Source organism: Cherax quadricarinatus, chromosome 70 (assembly GCF_038502225.1).
Source record: "Cherax quadricarinatus isolate ZL_2023a chromosome 70, ASM3850222v1, whole genome shotgun sequence".
In the NCBI taxonomy this organism is placed as follows: Eukaryota; Metazoa; Arthropoda; class Malacostraca; order Decapoda; family Parastacidae; genus Cherax; species Cherax quadricarinatus.
The window spans coordinates 15,163,357-15,190,641 of NC_091361.1; the positions used below are offsets into that span (position 1 = coordinate 15,163,357).

General features: G+C 43.3%; 1 protein-coding gene across 1 annotated transcript in view; it reads left to right on the forward strand.

Annotated features, from left to right (window-relative positions):
* The window catches only part of LOC128695258 (uncharacterized), a 1,855,180-nt gene that overhangs the window by 1,652,610 nt on the left and 175,285 nt on the right, over positions 1 to 27,285 (forward strand). Inside the window, exons 11-12 of the mRNA XM_070099904.1 lie at positions 1,960 to 2,095; positions 26,831 to 26,926. Coding sequence (XP_069956005.1) covers positions 1,960 to 2,095; positions 26,831 to 26,926 — 232 coding nt within the window. The remainder of the gene's footprint in view (positions 1 to 1,959; positions 2,096 to 26,830; positions 26,927 to 27,285) is intronic.

Consider the following 27,285-nt stretch of genomic DNA (forward strand, 5'->3'; position numbering starts at 1 on the left):
ATAATAATAATAATAATAATAATAATAATAATAATAATAATAATAATAATAATAATAATAATAATAATAATAACAATAATTCCAGTATTTCTAATTCAAAAAAAAATCTAAATTATTCTAGTATATCTAAGATGTTCGAACAGTTTTAAATTCCAGTAATTCTAAGCTGTTTAACCATGTCTAAGTTCTATAAAAGTTCCAACGCTGTGTCAAAAGATCAAAGTTTATCCCGAGTTTCTAAAGTGTTTCAAAATGTCTATGTTCTTCCACACTAGTAAAGTGTTCAGGAGCTTCTAAATTGCTCAAACTATTCTAAATTTCCAGCACTTTGTTGGTATTTTTACCAGTTTCAAGTTACTTCAATAGTCGTAAGTTGTCCTAGTGTTTCTAAGTTTTCGCATTATTATAATTATGGGGAAGCTCTAAACCCGCAGGATTATACAGCACCTGTATGTGGGTGGGGGTGGGAATGGAAGGTATTCAGGCTTAATTCAGGGAACTGGAGCACAGATCCAATTCCCTAGATCAAGAGCCCCTTACCAGCATCAAGGAACCTCCCTTAAGGGGTGAGTTTTCGCAACACCTCCAAGTTACCCAGTTGTTCCCAGTCTTTGTGCTTAAATAAGTAAGTAAGTAAGTTTATTCGGGTATACACAAATACAGTTACATAGAATTATCATACATAGCAGCATATGTGTAGAGAATAAGATATTTTATAGCCTGTCTTTAAAGTTACATTCTCTAGAGCTCACTAGATTCTTCACAATAACTAGCTATTTTCTAGTCGCTAATTTGCAAAATATTAATACCTTTAGATGCCAAAAATTCTTGAGATCACATCAGAAAAATATGTAACTTGTTCAAATAATCTTGAAACAATTTAAATGGTTGGAAGGTCAGTTTCTCTTTTGTGAGGTGTTTCTCTTATGCGATTTTTTATGCGCCTGTAACATTGTACAGTGACTAAATCTGCGCAGTATTAAGTAATTTAAAATATTTAATGGAAAAATATATAAGAACAGCATCAGTATGTTTTCTTCTGAATAAAAATAATATATACTAATAATGTATAATAATATTAATAACGATTGATCCAACTGTAAACGACAGGTCCCAGCGTCCCGTGGCCTGGTGGCAAAAGCTCTCGCTTCACGTGGTGAGTGCTGGGTTCGATTCCCGGCGAAGGAGTGGAAACATTGGGCGTGTTTCCCTACATCGGTTGCCCATGTTCACCCATCAGTAATAATGGGTACCTGGGTGTCAGTCGTGTGGCCGCGTTGGCCTCGTGGTTCACAATAGACGCACCGGCAGTAGTAACTTACCTCTGGATGTGTTTGGTAGTGAGTGGTGGAACTGTGTAGGAGAATGTACTTTACATGTGGCTTGTGCTGAGTGACGACGGCCATTGAAAACGTGAAAAAGGAAAAAGTTATGGAAGTGTTAACCACTTTGTATTTGAATATGTTTATATCTTTAATGGTAGAGCATTGAATGTTGATGCGTTACTCATTCTTAGTTGAATGTTAATTGTTAAAACGGTGATGATAATTATCATAATCATAGATACAACACTGAAATAATTGTCTTCTTTATTTGTTGGTAATTTGCAACGACGATGATCCTAATGCTGCTAATGTTATTGATGGCATTGCTCCTGGTGCTGATACTGTTGCTGCTGCTGGTGATAATACTGCTGCTTCTGCTGCTGCTACTAATGACTAATGCTGGTGTTGGTACTGATACTGACGGTGGTCCTGTTCGTGTTGCTGCTGGCTGTCCTTGGACGGATGGCACTGGTAATGATACTAATACCAATGGCACATGAGTCTTACTGGTATCATTGCCACCGGTACTGGTGCTGATACGTTTGCCATGTGTGCTGGTATTGTCAATTCTGTTGGGGGCTCATGCTGCCAACACTCCCCTTTATTCTGCTGTTGCTACTCCCTACCTCTGCAGTGTGCAGGAAGACAACAGCATCCAGGTGTACGTGGACTGTCGCTGGATCAGCCGTCAGATGTTGAGACGGTCCACACTGGAGATCCCGATGAACACGCTGTTGTACGTGGGAGGCATGCCAGGACGCAGCTACCAGGTGAGTCATTTACTGCTGCACTATTTACCTATAAGTCTTCTAGAGATTTAAGCATATGTTTCTCCGTCAAAATAGTCTCTCGGCAGGATTTGTTTTTTTTTTTAATGTAGATCTGTTCATGATCGATACTCTGCTTAATTTTACCGTGTAACAGGCGGGGTGTGGATGGGTGGAGTGGTAGGGGAGGTAGGGGTGGGGTGTGGGGGGTTGGTGTGAGGGGGGTGTAGTCAGATCATCTCATCACCTGCTTTTGGGTAAAGATAAAATGTCTTAGAAATCCCATCGGCATAAAAAAAAAAAAAAAAAATTGTGAACATCTGCCATTCTGGGGATGTTTGTGGACCAGTGCAGTTAACAAAAATATACCAGGGATTTTGATAACATTGAAAAAGAAATAGTGATAAATGTGGGAAATTTTCTAAAATGTGAAAGGAAACAGTCTTGTATAAAAACACTATTAGCTAAATGTTATATGTTCATGGAAGTGCATAGTTCCAGTGTAGAGTTTACCAGGTATAAAGTTTAGTGAAAATTATGATTGAAAATGGGACTGCTAGAAACACGGAGGATTTAGGATGGTTAGGGGATGTGTAGACTAAGGGTTTAAAAAGTAGCAGAATAGTGATTAATACTTAGGTGAGAGTAAAGAGCTACTTGTTGCCTTAATAGGTTTATAAAAGGCATATAATAGGGTAGCTAGGAGAGGGTTCAGGTTATGTAAAACTTGTCAGGAAAAGAGAAGTGTTTCCTAACGTGGATCATAGTCACATAGTCACATGATCCACTACTGCAGCTTTTGCTCATCCTGCAGATGCCTTCCGCTGGCTTACCGGTCCACCCCCTTTAAAAATTACGGTTATGATTATAAGCATTTTTTTAATAGCTAGAAAAACCGTGTAGCAGATATAGTAAGTGTATGGAACACAGCGTTGATGTAGAGTGAGGCTCGGGGTATGTACGAGGGACGACTATTACCCAGTGAAAGTAGGTCCTAGACAGGTATGTGTGATGTCTCCGTGGTTGTTAAACTTAATTATATATGAAGTTGTATTGTGTGATGTCCAATATTTTTTTTTGTGTAATACTACAACTGACTCTTCTAAGGCAGTAGATGCTAAACTATTGAACAGGAAAATCTAGGCCCAAAGAGTGTAGCTTTCACTATTTACTTGTAGGCGTTCCCTGCATGTAAATACATATTTGCAAGTGTAAATACATATCTATATGTAAACATAAATGACTCGTGAACCAGAAGAAATTTATCCCGGAAGCATTAGCACCCCCCTCAAAAAAAAAAAAAAATACGTGACTCTTCCAAAGATAGATTTACATTCAGAAGATGTTAAGTACTCAGGTGATACTCGGTGATCGTAGAGGACGTCGATATTTGTACTAAAAAAAAAAAAAACTATACAGAACGACACGAGGCTGCCCATGTGTTGAATGAGTTACTTACGCAACACTTGCGTATCTTTATTGTGGTAAAGTATCGCCAACGAGAAGATTTACCTCTGTTTTCTCTGTATTAGACTGGCGAAACGTTTTCAGAGTTGAAATAGCCAAGTGTTGCACAGGTATCTCCTTCATATACATTATTTGAATTACGTAAATTATGTAAATTATTTATAATAATGTCCACATAACGTCCGACTTACTAGTCTCCCTATACGTAAAAAAGCTAAATGATGTACCCAGCGTAACACTGGCTTTTGAGGTTGGAAGTGGATTGCTCCTGAAATCTTATGCCTCTGAAGAGCTCTTGAAAGATCACACAAATTTCCTGGTCTTGTGGCTCCAGCGAGCGAGAGATGGAACCAGGAAATGGCAGAGGAGCAATGAAAGTTTTCACATTTCTAATGGCAACGATTTGGAAAGAAAACTTCCTTTGAGTTGTGGGGGTTTGATTCTGGACTGAACACCCAGACTCTAAGCTATGGGGACTGATTGCTTCAAACGCCTCATCTTCTACCGTTCTTCTCTGTATTAGATTGAAGAAACCACAAGCTGGCGAAACGTTTCCAGAATGAAGATACTCAAACGTGGTTGTATTCAAGAATAAAGAAGTTTATTGTTATATTGCTTTATTTCCTGCACACAACAGCGAGTCAGAAGATCAAACGACAGGGACTTGAAAGCAAAACAGTTCCCGTTGGCGTTTTATTAACGTTTTTCTTTTACTCGTATTACATATTTACATCATGTTGATTGAATTTATTTCTATTATATTTATTCTAAATTTGCTTAGGCAAAAACGGGGACGGTTCTGGTCCCAACTGGTGATTGTGATTTGTTTGTCAGGAAACTGAACTAGTCTTTCCTAACACGAGTCTCGCCTAAATTTTGACCTGTAGCTGATTTACAGGACAAACATTTTACAAGCTTGTAAATATGAAAAGAGGATCACTACCTCACGGGTATCCAGAGTGTTCTGCTTATCCGGTTATTACTGATCATTCTGATTAACCTGTAGACTGTTAATCAGTGACCTGAAAACTGTTACTCCAAGACTTGAACACTATCATTCCAGGATCTGAACATTGTATTGTTCCTTGATTTGAGTTTTGTATGTATTACTCCTTTACCTGGACACTATTACTCCATGACCTGAATACTATATTACTCTTGCTGTGACGTTGTAATATCCGTAGTGTAATTTCTGTATAATTACAAAGCTCTTGATTCAGTGAACTGGGGATAGTCTTTCTTTCTGATTCAAACCATTTTATCTCCCATTCTTCAGATCCCCTTTGATTATTATTGTTTAAACGACTCCAACGATAATAATAGTAATAATAATAACAATAGTGTTGATCAATTGTATTTTAACTGCTATTTCGGTACGCAGACAAATTGCCTTTGGGAAAAGCTGCCGCTCAACTCCCTCATGTTAGTCACGGGTATACTCATGCCTTCGTATACCAGTACACCAACCTGTCTCCAGGTTGGTAAAGTCGACAGTACCAAGAAAAGTTGACTTAACAGTGGTGGTGGACGACCGGAGATATAAACAGGAGTGATAAACAGATCATGGTAATGTTTGCTTCGGTGTTGATAAATGCTTGATGACTAGTCTCTTGTAAATCTTGGTTGAATCTCTAGTTGGTCTTGGGTGTGGGTCTGTCAGTCCATGAGTGAATTACTCAGGCTGTCAGTCAAATTCCTCCTCCTCCTCCTCCTCCTCCTCCTCCTCCTCCTCCTCCTCCTTTGCATTCTCCTCCTCCTTTGCATTCTCCTCCTTTGCATTCTCCTCCTCCTCTCCATTCTCTTCATCCTTCTCATCCTCCTCATTTTCCTTCTGCTGCTCCTTTCTCCTCTCCTCATCCTTCTTTTCCTCCTCCCTCATTTTGGTCCTCCTCCCCCTTCCTCCTCCTCCCTTCGTTTTCTTCCCCTTACTTCCTCCTCCTCTCCCTTTTCGTCTTTCTCTCCCCTGTTATGCCCTCCTCCCTCTTCCTCTCTCCTCTTCCCATTTTTCCTCTGCCTCTTCGTCCTCCTATTCCTGCCTGCTCCTCATCCCACCTTTTCCTCCTCCTCCTCCTCTTTTCTTCACCACTTTATTATCCGGTTCATTAAGCAACTGCACAATCCCGACAGGAACTTACCGGAGGAGCCACTCTGACTCACCGCATATCTAACTCCTTTATATTACGAACCATTACGTCAGATGTTAATAACCTCGAAGTGACACTCGCAGCAAACGCTTTCGCTCTTCGTCATTCGAGTTAGGTAAAGTTTATCAGGAAACAGCACAAGTGTTTCCTAACGCGGGTCTGAGTCATATTGATGACTCGCAGCTGGAGCTTTTGGTCATGTGACCTAGGCCTTCTACTGGCAAAATAAGAATACTGATGTGCTATCACGCGAGCTATCATAGACGACGAGCATCTAGCTCGCAAACTTCGCTAAATTCAGTCAGTAGGACGACTCTAATGATGAGTATGGTGACGTGAAGCGATATCATTCTACACACCTACACCTACACCTACACACACACACACACACACACACACACACACACACACACACACACACACACACACACACACGCACACACACGCACACACACACACACACACACACACACACACACACACACACACACACACACACACACACACGCCTACACACACATGGTGACAGCAGTAAGACAAGAGAGAGAGGGGTGGGTGGATTGCATATTCTTGGACTGCAAGAAGGCGTTTGACACAGTTCCACACAAGAGATTAGTGCAAAAACTGGAGGACCAAGCAGGGATAACAGGGAAGGCACTACAATGGATCAGGGAATACTTGTCACGAAGACAGCAGCGAGTCATGGTACGTGGCGAGGTGTCAGAGTGGGCACCTGTGACCAGCGGGGTCCCACAGGGGTCAGTCCTAGGACCAGTGCTGTTTCTGGTATTTGTGAACGACATGACGGAAGGAATAGACTCCGAGGTGTCCCTGTTTGCAGATGACGTGAAGTTGATGAGAAGAATTCACTCGATCGAAGACCAGGCAGAACTACAAAGGGATCTGGACAGGCTGCAGACCTGGTCCAGCAATTGGCTCCTGGAGTTCAATCCCACCAAGTGCAAAGTCATGAAGATTGGGGAAGGGCAAAGAAGACTGCAGACGGAGAACAGTCTAGGGGGCCAGACACTACAAACCTCACTCAAGGAAAAAGATCTTGGGGTGAGTATAACACCAGGCACATCTCCTGAAGCGCACATCAGCCAAATAACGGCTGCAGCATATAGGCGTCTAGCAAACCTCAGAACAGCATTCCGACATCTTAATAAGGAATCATTCAGGACCCTGTACACCGTGTACGTTAGGCCCATGTTGGAGTATGAGGCACCAGTTTGGAACCCACACCTAGCCAAGCACGTAAAGAAACTAGAGAGTGCAAAGGTTTGCAACAAGACTAGTCCCAGAGCTAAGAGGTATGTCCTACGAGGAGAGGTTAAAGGAAATCAACCTGACGACACTGGAGGACAAGAGAGATAGGGGAGACATAACGACATACAAAATACTGAGAGGAATTGACAAGGTGGACAAAGACAGGATGTTCCAGAGATTGGACACAGTAACAAGGTGACACAGTTGGAAGTTGAAGACACAGATGAATCACAGGTATGTTAGGAAGTATTTCTTCAGCCACAGAGTAGTCAGGAAGTGGAATAGTTTGGGAAGCGATGTAGTGGAGGCAGGATCCATACATAGCTTTAAGCAAAGGTATGATAAAGCTCACGGTTCAGGGAGAGTGACCTAGTAGCGACCAGTGAAGAGGCGGGGCCAGGAGCTCGGACTCGACCCCTGCAACCTCAACTAGGTGAGTATACACCTACACATACCTACACCTACACCTACCTACACCTACCTACACCTACCTACACCTACCTACACACACCTACACACACCTACACACACCTACACCTACCTACACCTACCTACACCTACCTACACCTACCTACACCTACCTACACCTACCTACACCTACCTACACACACCTACACACACACACCTACACCTACCTACACACACACACCTACACCTACCTACACACACCTACACCTACCTACACACACCTACACACACACCTACACACCTATACACACACCTACACACCTATACACACACCTACACACACACCTACACACACACACCTACACACACACCTACACACACACACCTACACACACACACCTACACACACACCTACACACACACACCTACACACACACCTACACACACACCTACACACACACACCTACACACACACCTACACACACACCTACACACACACCTACACACACACCTACACACACACCTACACACACACCTACACACACACCTACACACACACCTACACACACACCTACACCAGCACACACACAAACACCTACACACACACCTACACCTACACACACACCTACACCTACACACACCTACACCTACACACACACCTACACACACACCTACACACACACACCTACACCTACACACCTACACACACACATACCTACACACATGTAGTGTAGTGGAGGCAGGATACATACATAGCCTAAACAGAGGTAGGATAAAGCTCGTGGTTCTGGGAGTGACCCAGTAGCGACCAGTGAAGAGGCGGGGCCAGGAGCTATAAATCCACCCCTGCAACCACAACTAGGTGAGTACACAGGCACCATCATCATCCTCATGGTGTCTATTTCAACTAGATTTATCATCTTCACTGCTTATTTCAGACATCATCACTGTGTCTATTTCAGACATCATTACAATAAGTTTCAACTTAGAGCCACATAAACATAACTCTTGTGTGTTTATAGTGAAATGAATACTAAAGTACGTGTCCGTGGCGTCCGTGAAAATATAAGTAAAACTGTAAAGAACGGCTTAACATAGCTCCTGGAGAGCGAAACGTTTCCACAATAAATTATCTCAATAGTTGCGCTTGTGTTCCTTCACTTAACACAACGTAAAGTAAATTAAGGAGAAACTAGATTCCATAAATATAGGAGGATCACCACGAAACCTTTATCTGTACTAGAGAGAAAATTAGCGAGGATCTTCAAGTCAGTTCCTGATTAGTCAAGCTGTGCTGCATTACGTTGGATTGAATACGGCTGGCACCAACAGCCTGGTCAATCAAGCCAACAACCGGAAGGCTAGGTGTGGGATTGGGCCGAAGGGTTGGTGACCTAGGAATCGACTCCAGATTCTTAATGACCCCTCCTATAGTTTACGCCATATGTGCAGTAACTGGGCCATATACTCACTCGTACTGGTAAAAAAAATGAATAAACCGATAAGTAACTATTTAAAGCAAGATATTAGAAAAAATAAGTAAAGCTGCAGCTTAGAAAATAGGTTAAAGGTCGTGAAAATAATGAAAGCTTAACACTAAACGTTGATACGGAGACTTTGAAATAGAAAGGAGACAAATCAGTAATAAACGCAAGATAATGACTAATATATTAAAGACAAAAATTCTAAAAAAATATGAAACAATGTTGCAAATTATTGTCGTATACAAAAAAATAACAAACAATAGGTAATATTTGTTAAGAAAATTGATATTCAGAATAAACGAGAAAGTTAAATGAAACTGCAAATGACAAAAATTTAAAGAATTTCGAAAGTGCAATGAAACAGTTAATGTTTTATCACTGAAACACACATAAGAAAGACTATTCAAGCAGAAGAAATTAAAAAAAAAAAGGCAAGGAAAATAATGTTTAATTTTCCTGGGCATAGAAAACGAAGTAGAAAGATAGACTTTCTGGATGTATGAAACCTGGACGTGACGACACTGATGGAAGACGAGCAACCACTGATGGAAGACGAGCAACCACTGATGGAAGACGAGCAACCACTGATGGAAGACGAGCAACCACTGATGGAAGACGAGCAACCACTGATGGAAGACGAGCAACCACTGAGGGAAGACGAGCAACCACTGATGGAAGACGAGCAACCACTGATGGAAGACGAGCAACCACTGATGGAAGACGAGCAACCACTGATGGAAGACGAGCAACCACTGAGGGAAGACGAGCAACCACTGATGGAAGACGAGCAACCACTGAGGGAAGACGAGCAACCACTGATGGAAGACGAGCAACCACTGATGGAAGACGAGCAACCACTGAGGGAAGACGAGCAACCACTGATGGAAGACGAGCAACCACTGATGGAAGACGAGCAACCACTGATGGAAGACGAGCAACCACTGATGGAAGACGAGCACCACTGATGGAAGACGAGCAACCACTGAGGGAAGACGAGCAACCACTGATGGAAGACGAGCAACCACTGATGGAAGACGAGCAACCACTGATGGAAGACGAGCAACCACTGATGGAAGACGAGCAACCACTGATGGAAGACGAGCAACCACTGATGGAAGACGAGCAACCACTGATGGAAGACGAGCAACCACTGATGGAAGACGAGCAACCACTGAGGGAAGACGAGCAACCACTGAGGGAAGACGAGCAACCACTGATGGAAGACGAGCAACCACTGATGGAAGACGAGCAACCACTGATGGAAGACGAGCAACCACTGAGGGAAGACGAGCAACCACTGATGGAAGACGAGCAACCACTGATGGAAGACGAGCAACCACTGATGGAAGACGAGCAACCACTGATGGAAGACGAGCAACCACTGATGGAAGACGAGCAACCACTGAGGGAAGACGAGCAACCACTGAGGGAAGACGAGCAACCACTGATGGAAGTCGAGCAACCACTGATGGAAGACGAGCAACCACTGATGGAAGACGAGCAACCACTGATGGAAGACGAGCAACCACTGATGGAAGACGAGCAACCACTGAGGGAAGACGAGCAACCACTGATGGAAGACGAGCAACCACTGAGGGAAGACGAGCAACCACTGAGGGAAGACGAGCAACCAGATGAGTTGCACGAAGTTAATATCCATTCAGTCAGTGTTAGGATAGTGGAGAAGAGTGAAATCGGGAAGGAGACAGACACCAGATTCGTTTTTAGGTTTAAACCTAAACACTACAGGAAACACTTCAAATATCCCGTCCCATCCTCAAAAAAAATTATCAACAGCGAAATAGATTTGGAAAAAAAACTAGTCGTACTAATTTTTAGGTCACTGAATATGGAAATGATGCTTAAAATTACAATACACAAATAATCCACACATAGAATATAATTTATGACGACGTTTCTGTCCGACTCGGACCATTAACCAGTTAAAGGTCAAAGTCTGCCCAAAACGTCATTAGATTCATTCCTCATTGTGCGGGTTATTTGTGTGTTGTTCCAGTCGCTGTATTGTGGCTTCATATTCTTAAAGCTTCAAAATTTGTGCTGTTTAGAAAGATATGCCTCTTCAAGGGGGCTCCTTGGCGCAGTAAAGAGGCTCTTGGTCTGAGGAATTAGACCATTGAATCTCCTTCCTCAAACCGAACCTAATTACCCCCAATCCCCCCTTCCCAATCCCATCCTCCCCATCCCCCCCTTTTCCCTTTCCACCTCCTCATCCCTCCCCTATTGCCTTCCTATTTTCAGCCTTTGGGATTCTTCCCACAGGCACTCTAGTTCCTAGAAGGGGGGAAGGTTACCGAGGTCCATCCCATTCCGTTGAGGTCCTTGACAGTGGTGTAGTTTGCCGTAGAATCTGGATCGCCTGGGGATGTCCCGATCCCTCTCCAGTCTTCGGGGAGGGGGGCGACTTTGGGTGTCATTCGGGTGGCGGGTGTATCTCTGGAGCCTGCCTTTCGGATTCCAGGGGGAGGTGGCTGAAGGAGGTACCTGCTCCTTCCTGCTGGCTTCAGGGCATATCAGAGACATATGATACACAGTTATTAGTCAAGACATTCTTCCACTTTGGTCGATATTCCCTCTCCTAGCACTGGACGGCCGGGCTCGATGCTGTCAGTGGCCCTGAAACCCAACGAAGAAGATGATGAAGATGAAGATGATGAAGATGATGATGATGATGAAGATGATGATGAAGATGAAGATGATGAAGATGATGAAGATGATGAAGATGATGAAGATGATGAAGATGATGAAGATGAAGATGATGAAGATGATGAAGATGAAGATGATGAAGATGAAGATGATGAAGATGATGAAGATGAAGATGATGAAGATGAAGATGATGAAGATGATGAAGATGAAGATGATGAAGATGAAGAAGATGAAGATGATGAAGATGAAGATGATGAAGATGAAGAAGATGAAGAAGATGATGAAGATGAAGATGATGAAGATGATGAAGATGATGAAGATGATGATGAAGATGATGAAGATGATGAAGATGATGATGAAGATGATGAAGATGAAGATGATGAAGATGAAGATGATGAAGATGAAGATGATGAAATGATGAAGATGAAGATGAAGATGATGAAGATGATGAAGATGATGAAGATGAAGATGATGAAGATGAAGAAGATGAAGAAGATGATGATGAAGATGATGAAGATGATAAAGATGATGATGAAGATGATGATGAAGATGATGAAGATGAAGATGATGATGAAGATGATGAAGATGATGAAGATGAAGATTTGTGGCGGGTGTCCGGCCGCCCTCTCTAGTCCACCGACGTGAGGTTGCTATTCCGGATTTCTGGTTTACTGGCATAAAGGGTAGGGTATGGCACGGGTTCCATGCCGCATCCACACTACTTGCGGTGCTGAGGCCCTCTTGGGTGCAGAGGGGATTTACGGCCCTTTTATCTCCTAGAAGCTATTCCTCCACGTTCCCCCCCCCCTTTTTTTCTAAAAAACACACAAAGAAGTGACCTAACCATGGAGCCCCAAATCCACGAACCTGCTCCCCCTGGGCCCCTTCCTGATACTGAACCCTGTTCTGGCCCTGCCTCATTTTTTGACCACTCTTTGGACACTTCTAATGCCCCTGTACCTCTTGCTGGTACAGTTTTGTTGCCCGCTTCAGGTACCCGGGTTTTGACTGACTACTTCGGTACGTCTGACCTGCGTTCTTCTTTGACTATGCTTCCGGCTTCTTCCTCTATGGTGCGGCAATTTTCGAATTACCCACCTGCCCCACGTCAGACCAACTCCGGTCCCACACCTAAATTTCCACGACAATTGCCCGATTCTTCTTCGCTTCCTTCTCATTCTACTCAAAAATGGCACGTCACAAACTCCCTTTCCACTGTTTCAACATGAACAAAGTTTTTTTTACTTTACAACCGACTTCCTCTACTGCCTATCCGACCATACTATTGGCAAGGGGCTTCTACGCCATGTTGGTAAAGATGTATCCTTTCATGCTCTCAAGAACAGTACTCGCATCACTGTCCAGAATGCTAACCAAGCTCACGATCTTTCTCTTTCAAGTATCGATATTATTACTGTAAAGTAAAAGGACACAAGTGCAACTAATGTGACATTTTATTGTGGCAACGTTTCACTCTCCAGGAGCTTTATCAAGCCATGGCTTGATAAAGTAATAGTAATGGCTTGATAAAGTAATGGTAATGGCTTGATAAAGCTCCTGGAGAGCGAAACGTTGCCACAATAAAATGTCACATTAGTTGCACTTGTGTCCTTTTACTTTACATATTGTCGGTAATTCTACCAACTTTATTACGATATTATTCCTGTAACTATTGAAAAACATCATTCCCTCAATTCTTGTAGTGGTACTGTCATTCTGCCCCATACCATTGTCCAACAGAATTTCCAGACTTGGCGATGACATTCTGGAACAGCTGAAACTCCAAGACCTTCCAATCCTCAAAGTAAACACTTAGGTCCTCCCTGCCCGCGGGCGGAGACGATACCCTTGCAATGTAGCTCGATTAATTTTCGACTGCTGTGAGCTCCCATCCTCTGTTTATATAGTGGCACATCGTTTACAGGTTCAAAATGTGATCCCTACACCGCAACAGTATAGAAATTGCTGGAGTTTTGGTTATCCTGCAATATATTGCAGGTCCATAGCTGAATGCCCAAGCTGTGGTGCCGATGACCATACCAATATCTTGTAGTCTACCTCCCTATTGCCTTAATTGTCATGAGGCTCGCGCATCTTATTCTCGCCGATGCCAAGTTTACTTAAATGAGTGAGAAATCCGTTGTCTCAGAGGCAGAAGGTTTCCCCTATGCTATGGCAGTTTCTCATCTATGCCTCCATTGGAGACTCTCCCGTATTTCTTATTCTCGTGTCTAAACGTCCCCTCACCTCTAGGCTCCCACCTTGTCCAGCCTCCTCTATGGTTACTCCTTCCACAGTATTACAACCCAGGATTCAAATGGCCTGTTACCCCGGGTGTAATGGGAGCAAATAAACACAGTAGAAAAAGTTTAGACTTATATTATCCTTCACCAATTTATAACAGCAATATGTACACTATGTACAGTGATAAGTATAGTGCACTCCACGGTAAGCAAAGCAGAAATAGAAGCCACAAGATAGCAGACCGTGCTTCAACCAGCTCTAGAATGGGAATGACAAGGGCAGACAGGAGAGCGGTACCCACATAACCTCTGCGATTGCCAAAACCATCTTCTTATTGGCTAGAACCTGGTCACTAGTTGAACGACGGGGCCCCATCATCAACTCTTAGCAACCTGGTTCGCTGGTTGGGGGAGATAGCCTGTAAATGAGGGTGTGTACGTGCGCCGAATAAAGGTTACGTACTCTTTGCATGCCACACCCCCACCCCGAGAAGGCTCAGGATTAGGCTGCCACCTCCCAGTGGTAACTGTGCCGCCATGGCACAAAGTAATGGGACCGCCTTTCCTCTCCACCATCCAACTCTTTGATAGAGCTCAGCTTTTCTCGTGACCAAAAGCCAAACCCTAAACTTAGAGTGAGACAGCAGTCAGACAGGCTAGCATAGGTCCAAGATACAGGCGGACGGTAGCCCGCATCCCCTCACTAAAAAAAAACCCACACCAGGGGATAAAAAAAAGAGCATGAAAAGGGGTTACCACAAATAACATCCTAACCTAAATAAAATATTATACTCTAGATAAAGAGTCTGCCAACATATTTTCTTTGCCGGCAATATATTTAATATAAATATTGTAGGGCTGCAGCCTTAGCGTCCAGCGCATGAGCCTTGTGTTGTGGTTCTTCATGGCTTGGAGATATACTAGAGGATTGTGATCACTGTAGACTGTGACCACCTGCGATGTCTGGCCCACATAAACATCGAAATGCTCCAAAGCCAGTACCAGCGCGAGGGCTTCTTTTTCAATGGTAGAATAAGCCCTCTGATGCGGCTGGAACTTTGCTGAAAAGTATGCTACAGGCTGCAACTCCTTGTTCCCGATTTGTAATAGTACTGCCCCAACCCCAGACTCACAAGCATCAACCTGTAATGAAAAAGGTTTGGAGAAGTCTGGAGACAAGAGAATGGGTGCAGTACACAATAATCTTTTTGCTTTATTAAAAGCAGTGTTACAATCTGACGTCCAATTAAAGGGAACTTTATGACTGGTAAGAGAGGTAAGAGGGGCTACAATATCTGAGAAATTCTTACAGAATCTTCTGTAAAATCCTATCATGCCTAGGAAACGTTGAAGAGATTTCCTATCATGAGGAACTGGATAATCTTTAATAGAAAGAACTTTAGCAAGTTTAGGTGCAACTTTACCACTACCTACTTCATGGCCTAGAAAAATGACAGTGGCCTGGCCAAAGGAAGATTTAGATAAATTAACTGTTAAATGGGAACTCTTAAAGGTCTCAAAAAGAGCCTTAAGTCTAAGTAGGTGTTGATCCCAAGTATCAGACACCACAACAATATCATCTAGGTACGCTGCCGTGCCTTCAAGTCCTTTAATAGCCTGATGGATAAGTTTCTGGAATGAAGAGGGGGAATTTTTCATTCCGAAGGGGGTAACTGTGTATTGATAATGACCTGGAATTACGAAGGCAGAGATTTCCTTCGCCTTATCTGTCAAAGGTACCTGATAGTAGCCTTTGAGGAGATCTAATTTGGACACAAAAGTAGCCTTACCCACAAAGTCAATTACGTCATCCAGACGAGGAAGAGGGTAAGCATCTGTAATTGTGACCTCGTTCACTTTACGGTAGTCTGTACACATACGAAACCCTCCATCAGCCTTCTTCACAAGGATGCACGGGGAAGCCCATGGACTAGACTCCTCCTCCACTAAACCATGTTTTAACAAAAATTCTACTTCCTGCTGAAGTAGCCTTTGCTTTTCAGGATTAGCTCTGTAGGGGGAGAGTTTAATTGGTTTAGAGTTTCCCACATCTACATCATGGTAACCTAACGTACATTTTTTCGGCACATCCGAAAAAATATTAGGATATGACTGTAGAAGCTCAGTTAAATTTTTTGCTTGCGTTTCAGATAATCTCTCCATTAAAGGGCTAGGATCCTTGAGGAGGACAGAATTTGAAAGTTTAATATTAATTTCAGAGATAGAGTGCAAAGAGTCAGAGTTGTCCTCAGAGGTAGAGGAGAGAGTCATTACTGGGACTTTATCTGGTGTATGGAAGTACTTTAACTGATTAATGTGGTAAGTTTTAAATTTTGAGGTCTTATCAATGGGAGCTACCACATAATTTACATCAGATAATCTACTTACAATCTGCATAGGTCCCGTAAATCTAGCTTTCAAGGTGTGGCCAGGTATAGGTTCCTGCACCAACACCTTGTCTCCTGGATGGAAGGAGCGGAATTGTGCACTTCTGTCATACCTCTGTTTCATCTTGCTTTGAGCTGTCTTTAGGTTAGCCTTGGCTAACTGACGTGCCACCTGCAACCTTGAAGACGGATTGTAGAGTGTTGAACTAACGTCTTCTCCCATCCATCCTTCTTTGAGCACCCGAAGAGGACCTCGTACATTGTGCCCAAAGATCAGCTCAAAAGGACTATACCCTGTAGACTCTTGCACCGTTTCTCGTACTGAGAACAGCAACAAAGGTAGTGATTCATCCCAGTCTGTAGGGAAGTGCATGCAAAAACTTCTCATCATTGTTTTTAATGTCTGGTGGAATCTTTCCAAGGCGCCTTGGGACTGAGGATGATAGGCAGTGGATAAGTTGTGGATTATCCCTAACCTAGTTAATACTTCCCTAAATGCTTTGGCAGTGAAGTTAGTACCTTGATCACTTTGAATAGTTTTAGGAATGCCAAAACAAGAAATGAATTTTGTTAAAGCTTTGAGAATAGCTTTAGTATTAATACTACGCATGGGAATTGCTTCAGGATATCTGGTTACTTTATCCATAATCGTAAATAAATATTGATTTCCAGACTTTGACCTAGGTAGTGGACCTACACAATCTATAATTAAATCTGCAAAAGGTTCTCCATCAGCAGGTATAGGTTGGAGAGGTGCAGGTTTAATGGAATGTCCAGGTTTTCCAACTTGCTGACATTCTCGGCAACACCTAATATGATTCTTCACATCTTTCTTTAATTTTGGCCAATAAAATTCTTTTGTGATTCTATAAAAGGTTTTTGTAATTCCTAAGTGACCTCCTAATGACGTATTATGAGCTATATTTAATATTTGAGGTCTATACTTCGTTGGAACCACGAACCTGTCATACAATTGCCGGCCCTCTATCTCCTTACCAGTCTCAGTGCAGATCAAATAATCGTTTTTAACTTCATACTTGACCGGATGACCCAAAGAGGATTTACCCATGGCTGCCTCAAAAGCGAATTTTAAAGAAGGGTCCTTTCGTTGTTCCTCCCGGAAGGACAGTCCCTCGGGCATGGAAACAGAGACATCTGACAATCCTGCAACCTGGGAATAGGAAGGCTTGATCGGGGTCTGTTCACTTGATCTACGAGGCTCTGGCCAGTTTTCCTCGTAAAACAATGTGGCTATTCCGAGATCGGAGTCGTCCAAGGATAGGTCAACATTCTCTCCAGACAACCCTTGGGATGTTGCCCGAGTTATGGCCAACACTGGAGAAGAATTAATCATTATAGGTTCAGGACACGAACTAACAGTAGTAATGTTATTACCCAGTAATAACACTGCATCTTTCATGGGGAATCCTTTTGAGACACCTACAGTCAAGTACCCAGTGTAATATTTGCACTGTACATAAATTTTATGCAAAGGAACAGAATATATAGCTCCTCCATATGCTTCCAATAAAACAGAGGAATTCAAAGAAGTATTGTCTGAAAGGGGTAATATTCCCTCTCTTACAAGTGAGCAATATGCTCCAGTATCTCTAAAGGTCTTTACCTTAGTTGTTTCTGAGTTTTCCTGAAGGGAAATAAGACTTTTGCAATAATAAGGGGCCATACCTTTTTCTACTTCTCTAGGGGACATGTTACTAGGGATATTAGAGATTTTCCCAATAGGTTGGGGTTTATGGGGGCAGTTGGAACTGATGTGACCTACTTTATTGCACCTGAAGCAGACGACAGGCTTGCCCTTTACTCCCTGTTGACGTTGCAAATGGTGTCGTTCTGGCTGGTGTCTCTCTGGATACTGTTGTCGAGATGCACCATGAGTAGTTTGCCTCTCCGCAGGTGGACCATATGTTGAGAAGCGTGGCTCACCAGGTGACTTGGTTGGCTGACGTAGACGTTCTCCCTCCGGCTGGCACTTCATTCTCCAAGGTTGACGATCTCTGCTGATGCCAGGCTGTTGAAAAGAGAGACGGGACCGCTCGGACAAGGAGCGGTTAGTTTCGAAGGTATCAGCCAACCTGGCTGCCTCCAATGCAGTGGTTAAGTCACGATCCTGCAGAAAGATTCGAACCTCTGGTCCCACAGACTCCAGCAGGTTATCAATCAGAATAAGCTGCACCAGCTCCTCAAAGGTAGAGACACCACTTGCTTTATACCAGCTGGTAAAAGCTTTGGTTTGCTGTCTCACAAAGTCGACTAGGGATTGACAAAGCTGTCGTCTGCCCAATTTGAAACTCTTGCGGTATTTGGCTGGGATACACGTATATGCTCCCAACACTGTGGTCTTCACTACTTGATAATCAGAAAATTCAGCGTCATTTAATACTGACGTAAATTCCTGTGCCTTACCCGATAATGCTGTATGAACCAACGATGCCCAATGCTGTTCCGGCCACCTCAAGGCTCGAGCCTGATTTTCGAAGCTTTCGAAAAATTGCTCTGGTTCGGCCTCATTGAAGCGGGGAACAAACTGTACTGCTTTCTGTAAACTAAAATTATTTACAGAATGCGAAAACTTCCTCCTTTCTCTTTCCCTATCAAATTCTTCCCTTGCGAATGCTCTCTGTTCCCTAGTTTGCTCAAGATTGATTTTTGCCAGCTCAAGTGCCAACGACGCTGATTCACCCTGAGACAACCCAGCTGCACTATACTGACCATTTTGCTCCGTAGGTGTATCATCTTCCTCCTGCGAGAACATAGTAGTTTTTTCCCTAGCTCCCGTAGAGGGAGGAGTCTGATGTGCCATCTCTTCTTCTATAAGTTTGTCAGCAATCAGTGAACGCAGTTGCGCAGCTGTGAGAGTGCGTTTGTATGTAATGCCAATGGAACGAGCAATTTGCCAACAACGCTGTAGGGACAATTTAGGTAGGTTATGCAAAGTATATGTCGACACCAGACGTCTGACTCGTCTAGGTGGCATAAGTTATTCGCTATGCACAGTACGATTGCAGAATACCCCAACGTAACACGTTAATTTGCAGAACACGCTTAGTTATGCACAGTACGATTGCAGAATACGCATACAAGCAAAGCTGACTGCAAAATTCTCCACACCGAACAGGCTAGTAACAACTGACACGCAAAATTTGTAAAGCAATGCCAGACAGCAAGCTGCACAATGTTCCTGCTACGAGCTTCACCTTAAGCTCAACCGTTTCTCTAAGTCCAGCTCCAGCTCCCGGACAGGCCCCCATATATTACAAAAAAGTAATTTTTAAATATAAATGGTAAGATTTACTCCTTTTGTAATAAAGAGTTCGGGATACATAAATACACACATTAAAATAAATTAATCTTTAATCAACTATCTTTGGTCTAGAGGTATTTGAACTATGATATATGATAATATGTACATGTTACAATAATAAATTATAATTAGCAATTTACTAAAATAATAATTCGTAACCCTACACAGGGCACAACTTTCTTGACACTACTGTCACTATATATATATATATATCTATGCTAAAATAATAAATTAAGTAACATTTAAAATATATTACAGTCAACTGTTTCTCACGACACTTATCCGGTCGAGGCCAGTCACATGACACTATTCAGTGTACACTACAACCAGGCCATCTTCAGTGTCCCACGACACCCTTTTCATCTCAGTGTTCCACTACGGTCCTGTGCATATCTCAGTGTTCCACTCCATCATACGTTCCTAAGTGTCACACTACGGTCCTGGCCCAGTTCAGTGTAACACTCCAACCTTTTCTTCATGTAATGTCCCACTAAACAGCATCTGATGATTCCAGCCCACAGTTGATCAGCGTAGACGGTGAGTCCACAGACATCACCAGTAGTCCAGTAAATCCTCTCCAAAGCCGGTTGACACACTGCTAGCCGAACACCATGCTGCAAGCTAACTGAATGCGGCCGTCAAGTAACTGAGGCCAACAGACTCAGTGAGCTGCGGTGAGCGGTTCTTCTAACGCCAGTAGATAGGTACGATTAGGTGGTCAGGTACCTACTGCGTAGATGTGTACCCTGAGGAGTTCAGGTACTTAATGTTGCTGAAGCCAGTAGACGTGTACCCTTAGGTGTGCAGGTACCTACTGCTTAGGTGCGTATCCTGAGGCACTCAGGTACATACTGTTACTAAAGCCAGTAGACTGTACCCTTAGGTGGTCAGGTACCTACTGCTTAGATGTGCACCGTGAGGCACTCAGGAACTTACTGCTCTAAGGCCGGCTCAGCAGTCCCCACATTGGGTTTGATGATGTACCCAGTGGTACTGCCGGCCGGCAGGTTAACTATTTAACCGCTAGTTTGGCAGGGGGCCGCAACACCCCCACCACAAAAGGACCGACACACAAAGATCAATGTAATATGTATCCCGAACCGTCATCCCGGATATGATCATCCAGAAATCATTCTTGATAATCATTATCCTCCCAGACAGGCCCCCATATTACAACCCAGGATTCAAATGGCCTGTTACCCCGGGTGTAATGGGAGCAAATAAACACAGTAGAAAAAGTTTAGACTTATATTATCCTTCACCAATTTATAACAGCAATATGTACACTATGTACAGTGATAAGTATAGTGCACTCCACGGTAAGCAAAGCAGAAATAGAAGCCACAAGATAGCAGACCGTGCTTCAACCAGCTCTAGAATGGGAATGACAAGGGCAGACAGGAGAGCGGTACCCACATAACCTCTGCGATTGCCAAAACCATCTTCTTATTGGCTAGAACCTGGTCACTAGTTGAACGACGGGGCCCCATCATCAACTCTTAGCAACCTGGTTCGCTGGTTGGGGGAGATAGCCTGTAAATGAGGGTGAGTACGTGCGCCGAATAAAGGTTACGTACTCTTTGCATGCCACACACAGTCACTGTTGTCTCTAATTCTTTTGCTGTCCTGGACTCTGAAGTCTCTACCTCAATACATCAGTCTGTTCTCACTTCATCTTCTCACAAGTTCCGGTGTCGACATGACCTCGTACAACACCTCCTCCCCATCGCCCCTCTACTTATCAGAAGTCCAAAAAATCCCCATGTTACTACCTCCACATTTTGCCTTTCCAGTCTCTATCCCTGGTTCTTCACCTCTAAGTAGCTCTGTTACAAGTGTGGAGGTTCACCCTCCTCGTACTGTTCCTTCCTCCTCTGTCCCCTTCTATGTTTCTTCCTCTTCTGCCCCCTCCCAGGTTCCTTTCTCTTCTGTCCCCTACCACGCTTCTTCTCCAATTCCCTCTACCCTTTCGTCCTCCCCCTACCTTGGTACAGTCCATTGTCCCAATCATCATTCACCCTCCTCTTCCTTCTCCAATATTGTCTCCCGTACAGTGTTCTTTTCTTCCGAAACACTTGAAGCTATCTCAGAATATATTGAGGAGACTAGACCATCGATGGATACCGATCCTTCACCTGTTACTCCTCTTCCCTCTCCTCCGTCTATGCAACTCCTTTCTTCGCAGCGTCCCATTCCTTCACTGCTTGAACGTTTTCCGCTGCCGCCACATATGGACTTTTCTAACCCTTCTAGTCTGTAGATACCTTTACCTGGCTTATTTACAGTGGAATATCCGCGACCTCAGAGGTAACCAGGGTGAGCTTGAGATGTTGCTCTCCCAGTTTTTCCCTGTTGGTGTTTGTTTACAAGATCCCAAATTACACTCCGCTGTTATCATCCCATCTCAGGCTATGATTTATTGTATTCATAGGATCCTTTTTCCGATGGAACCTTTAATTAAAGTGTCCTTATACGGACTGATATTCCATACAGTCTGCATTACACTGCAACCCATATCCACTTGAATAAGTGGGATACAATCTGTTCTTTGTATCTCTCTGCTTCTCGGGCATTATCTATCTCAGATGTCTTTCTAGTTTCGTCCTTACCGCCACCACTTCTGTTACTTGGCGATTATAATGCCCACCATTTCCTCTGACTGCCGTGGCATTGTTAGAAGCTTTTCTTGCTTCTCGCCTCCCTCCATGTTTTAAATACAGGTACTCCCACCCATTTTGATCCTCGTACTCATACTCTCTTGCATCGATCTCTAGGTCTGCTCTTCAAGTGTCCTAGACTTCTTGTCTGTCCTCCCTAACTTGCATGACAGCGATCATTTTGCAATCATCCTTACTTTTCCTACATATTCTCCACCTCCTCGTAGCCCATGCTGGCAATTTGACCAGGCGAATTGGGACCTTTACAAGCATCAAACTGCTTTTAATGAGGCTCCTTCCCCGTCCTCCATTGATGAGATTTTACTCCTCGACCTCAGTCTTAGCCACAGCTTCACATTCTATACCCCTAACCTCGGGCAAGCATTCTCAGAAGTGTGTGCCATGGTGGTGGTCTGCTTGTGCTCGGGCAGTACGTTTGAAACGCGCTGCCTGGGGCAGGTACCGGTACAATAGAACGAGAGACTTCTTGATTTTAAGCAGAAGAGAGCGGTCACTCGCCGTGTCATCATTGACGCTAAACGCACTTGCTTGCGGAATTGTTTCTACCGTCACTTCAGCTTCCTCTATCAGTGCAGTCTGGAAAAAAAATACGGAAACTGATTGGTAAAACTCTCCCGACCCAGCTCCTATTCTTCAGGCTGCCGGTGTCGATATAGCAGACCCTCTTGCCGTTGCTACTGAAATTGGTAATCATCTGGTCTGTATTTCACAGGGGCTTCATCTATGCCCCCTCGTTTCTTTCCTCAAAGTCTGCCAGAGAGTTAGAGCCCTTAGATTTTTCTTCTATCAGAGAAGAATCCTATAATGTGCCTTTTACTCTTCTGCAACTGGAGGCAACACACACCGCCTGCCGATCATCGACAGTTGGGCTTGCCGGCATTCATATTCGTATGCTACAGCATTTACATCAGTCAGCCCTGCAGTCCTCTTACTATTTAATCTTATTTGGTCACAAGGAGTTCTTCCCCAACTGCAGAAATCTGCCATTGTTCTCCCTTTCCACAAACCGGGTGCTACCGGGCATGATGCCTCCCACTATCATCCCATTGCTCTTACCAGTGCAGTTTGTAAGGTGATGGAACGTCTGGTACATAGACGTTTGATGTGATATTTAGACTCGCAATAGCCTATCCACTAGTCAATATGGCTTTCGTAAGCGCCGTTCTACCACTGATCCGTTACTACGCATCGATACGTATGTTCGTAATGCCTTTACCAATAACCACTCGATTATCGCCATCTTTTTTTTTTTTTTTTTTTTACCTAGAGAAGGCGTATGACACACCTTGGAGGTATATCATCTTGGCCCAGGCCCACTCCTGAGGCCTCCGAGGCAATCTATCATTTTTCCTTAAGAACTTCTTAACTGAAAGACATTTCAGTGTCTTGGTTAATAATATGCTTTCCCCGGACTTGACCCAAGGTGAAGGTGTCCCCCAGGGATGTGTTCTGAGCACAACACTTTTTCTCCTTGCTATAAATGGTCTGGCATCTATTATTTCCTCCAGTATTTTGTCATCGCTCTGCATTGATGACTGTAGGTGCTGTCACCTCATTGCATTTTCTCTCCAGCATGCGGTCAGCCGTGTTTCCAATTGGACCACCACTCGTGGGTTTAATAGATTTTCGAGTAGTAAAACTCTCCATATTACTTTCACTAGACGTTCTGTCGTCTCTGATCATCCGTTGTACCTATATGGCTCCCGTATCCCAGAACGTGATACGGTCAGGTTTCTCGGCCTTCTGTTTGACCGTAGGTTATCCTGGAAACCTCACATTACCTCTCTGGAGGCAACTTGTCATAGTCGGCTGAACTTTCTTAAAACCCTCGCTCATCTTTCATGGCGGGATGATCGTCGAACTCTCCTTCGCCTACATTCAGCCCTCATTTTATCGAAACTCGATTATGGTCACCAGATCTATTCAGCGGCCTCTCCTGCTATTCTCTCTAGTCTTAATCTCATCCATCGCCAAGGATTACGTTTATGCCTCGGTGCTTTTCGCTTTTCACCGGTTGAGAGCCTCTATGCAGAAGTGAATATTCCCTCCTTGTCCGATCACCGTGATGCTCATTGTCTTCGCTATTATGTTTGCTCTCATGACCTCCGCAATCCTTCCATATATAGGATCGTCATTGATGTTAGTAGATATTATTTGTTCGTCGCCCCTGTTTACTCCGTCCCTTTTCTCTTCGCCTACAATTACTCTTGTCTTCCCTTCAGTTACCACCTTTCATATGTTCGTGTAGCATCTGACTTTTCACTACCCCCTTGGGGAGTTCCAGCTGTTCGTGTCTGTTCTTTCCCACTATCATGTGCGAAAGCCCAACTGCCCACTTCCGCTCTCATTCTCATGCCATCGCAGTGTACACCGATGGTTCTAAGTCTGACGGCGTCGGATTCGCAGTAATGTTTCCGGACAGAGTCGTGCGAGGGCATTTATTATCCTCGGCTAGCATATTTACAGCTGAATTGTATGCCATTCTTGTAGAACTTATCCTGTCATCATTTGTGGTCGTCTGACTCCCTTAGTGCTTTACAGGCTATACGTAAATTTGATACACCTCACCCCCTAATTCTTAGTATCCAACTTTGGTTATGCCGTATCTGTACCAAGCACAAAGATATTGTTTTTTGTTGGGGTCCCTGGTCATGTTGACGTACAGGGCAATGAACAGGCAGACACTGCTAAACGGTCAGCAGTACATGACCTCCCAGTTTCATATAGAGGTGTTCCATTCACGGACTATTTTGCTGTAACAGCTACCCACCTTCGCATCCGTTGGCAACAACGTTGGTCTGATCTGCTTCAAAACAAATTTCATTCTATTAGAGTATAAGTTTCTGGTCGTCTTGTCATCAATGTCGAGGCTGGGGGGACGACTCTCTCCCGTCTTTCCATTGGCCACACTCTTCTCACTCGCGGGTATCTGCGAGAGGCGCCCTGTTCCTCTGTGAAAATCTCAGATTCCAGTATCTGTTAGCCACAATCTGCAGAATTTACCTCCAAAGTAGTCTCCGCTCTGCTGCCCTTTCTATACCTACCCTTCTTGCTGATGGACCCTCCTTTATCCAAACTCTCTTAATGACTTTATAACAGCAACTGATTTACTGCACAAACTCTGATGATGCCTCTAGCATTCGCCTCAGTCTTTTCTACCTCAATCTCTTGCTACCCTCTACCCCTGCACTATCCACTGCCCCACTGCACTCCATAACCTAATAATCATCCCTCTCCCTCTTGCTACCCAATACCCTCACATTCTTCCCTGCCCTGCTGCTCTTTAAAACCCTTGTGGTTTAGCGCTTCTTTTTTTATAATAATAATTGGAAAAATATCGACTCATTGGATGTTCTGTGACCTGGCAAGAGGCCTCTAAATAACCTGCACCGGAAAAAGGCTCACTATTTAGACAGACCTTCTGTAATTGTTTAAACCATATATGCTATTTCCTATAGCAACAATGCTTAATTATTTATATAATACATACAGATTCCTTTAGCCAGTCTATTGCTACGATCATAATAGCTATCAGCACCCCGGAGACTGAAGTGAAATTTCTCTTTGCTCAGATATTTGTAAACCTGTGTTACCCATATATTCCAGTATTATCCTATCACATTAACCACCCACTCCATTTCCCCAGTCTACTGTCTCCAACTCCTCTATCCTCTTGCTCCACTATCTTCCAACATCACTATCCTCCCACTCCAATATTCTACATATTTCTGTTTATATTCATACTTTATCAATCATAACTTTTTTTAAGGACTTATTTATTTATTGCCGTGAACAAGTTTCACAACTTACGAACGAGTTGTGTTTCTGGTGTTTCAACTTGCGAACGTGTTGTACTTCTGGCGTTTCAGCTTACCAACAAGTCGTGTTCATGATTTTTCAACTTACAAACAGGTTGTGTTTCTAGTATTTCGACTTAAAAAAAAAAAGTTGCATGTCTATTGTTTAGATTTTGCCACCGAAGTGGCTAGTTTATTGTGCACCCCATAACCATCCTGTGAGCGGTAGCGCAAGAACATATGGATACACAAAAGACTTGTGAACTAGACCACAAAAGAGTCTACGGGAGTACTTCTGGATTTATATCTACAGTTGGCTTATTTGCTGCAAGCAAATTTAGGAAATTTGCAAATATGTCTGATATCTTAATTTCATTAACAAGATATCTTGACATGTCAAGATATCTTATTTATGACAATATGAATGTAGAGATATCAAGATATCTCTATTCTCGTGTTTCATCTTGCAAATCAGTTGTTTGCATTAAAACCCCATAGAACAAATGAAGGTTTTCACATATGTTTGTATTCCTGATTATCCATGTTCCTTATTACCCATGTTCCTGACTATCCATGAAAAGTTTTTTTTGTTTACTGTCATGTTTACCACGTATATTTAGCTTTTGCTGATTTCATGGGAAGGATGTGAGAAAGATATCTTGATTCCGGTGAACGACTCTTGACAAGAGGAATTGAAACCATCCTCCCTTTACTCGGATCAAATTAGATTACTCTCCATTCTAAAGGCTATGTATGATCCGTAAGGGTATTTTGCACTTTCGTATGAATACTCCTGCTACTACTGCTAATAATAATTAATTATTATTTTTAATATTTATTATTGTTATTATTAGACGCTTGGTATATTTCAGGGAGAAATGGAGCAGTTTACCTTGAGTCGATCGCCCGATGCCGTGGCCAAGCAATGCAAACCGGAACCGATTCCCATTATCGACAAGACACTTCAGGTGAGTTCAGATTCCAAGGAAAACATCAGAGTTATTCCCGCGAGCGAGTAGCTGCTACGAGTATATATTCCAATCCTCCTGCAAACATCAGTGAGTATTTTCCAATCTTAAATTATCAATCCGATTTCGTTCAAGTCTTGAATCGAACATCAGTACAGTTCAGACAACTGATTAGAGTCCCTCAGCTGGGTTCCTTGATGTTATTAAGGGACTCTTGATCGAAGGATTTAGTAAAGTCTTCTTTGCTCCCTCCAGTCAAACCCTGATTCCGTCCCATTCTGATCATCTCCCGTTCTCCAACTACTATATAACCCCTTCAGATTTTGCGTTAGCTCAGTAGTGACCAAAAAGATAATGAT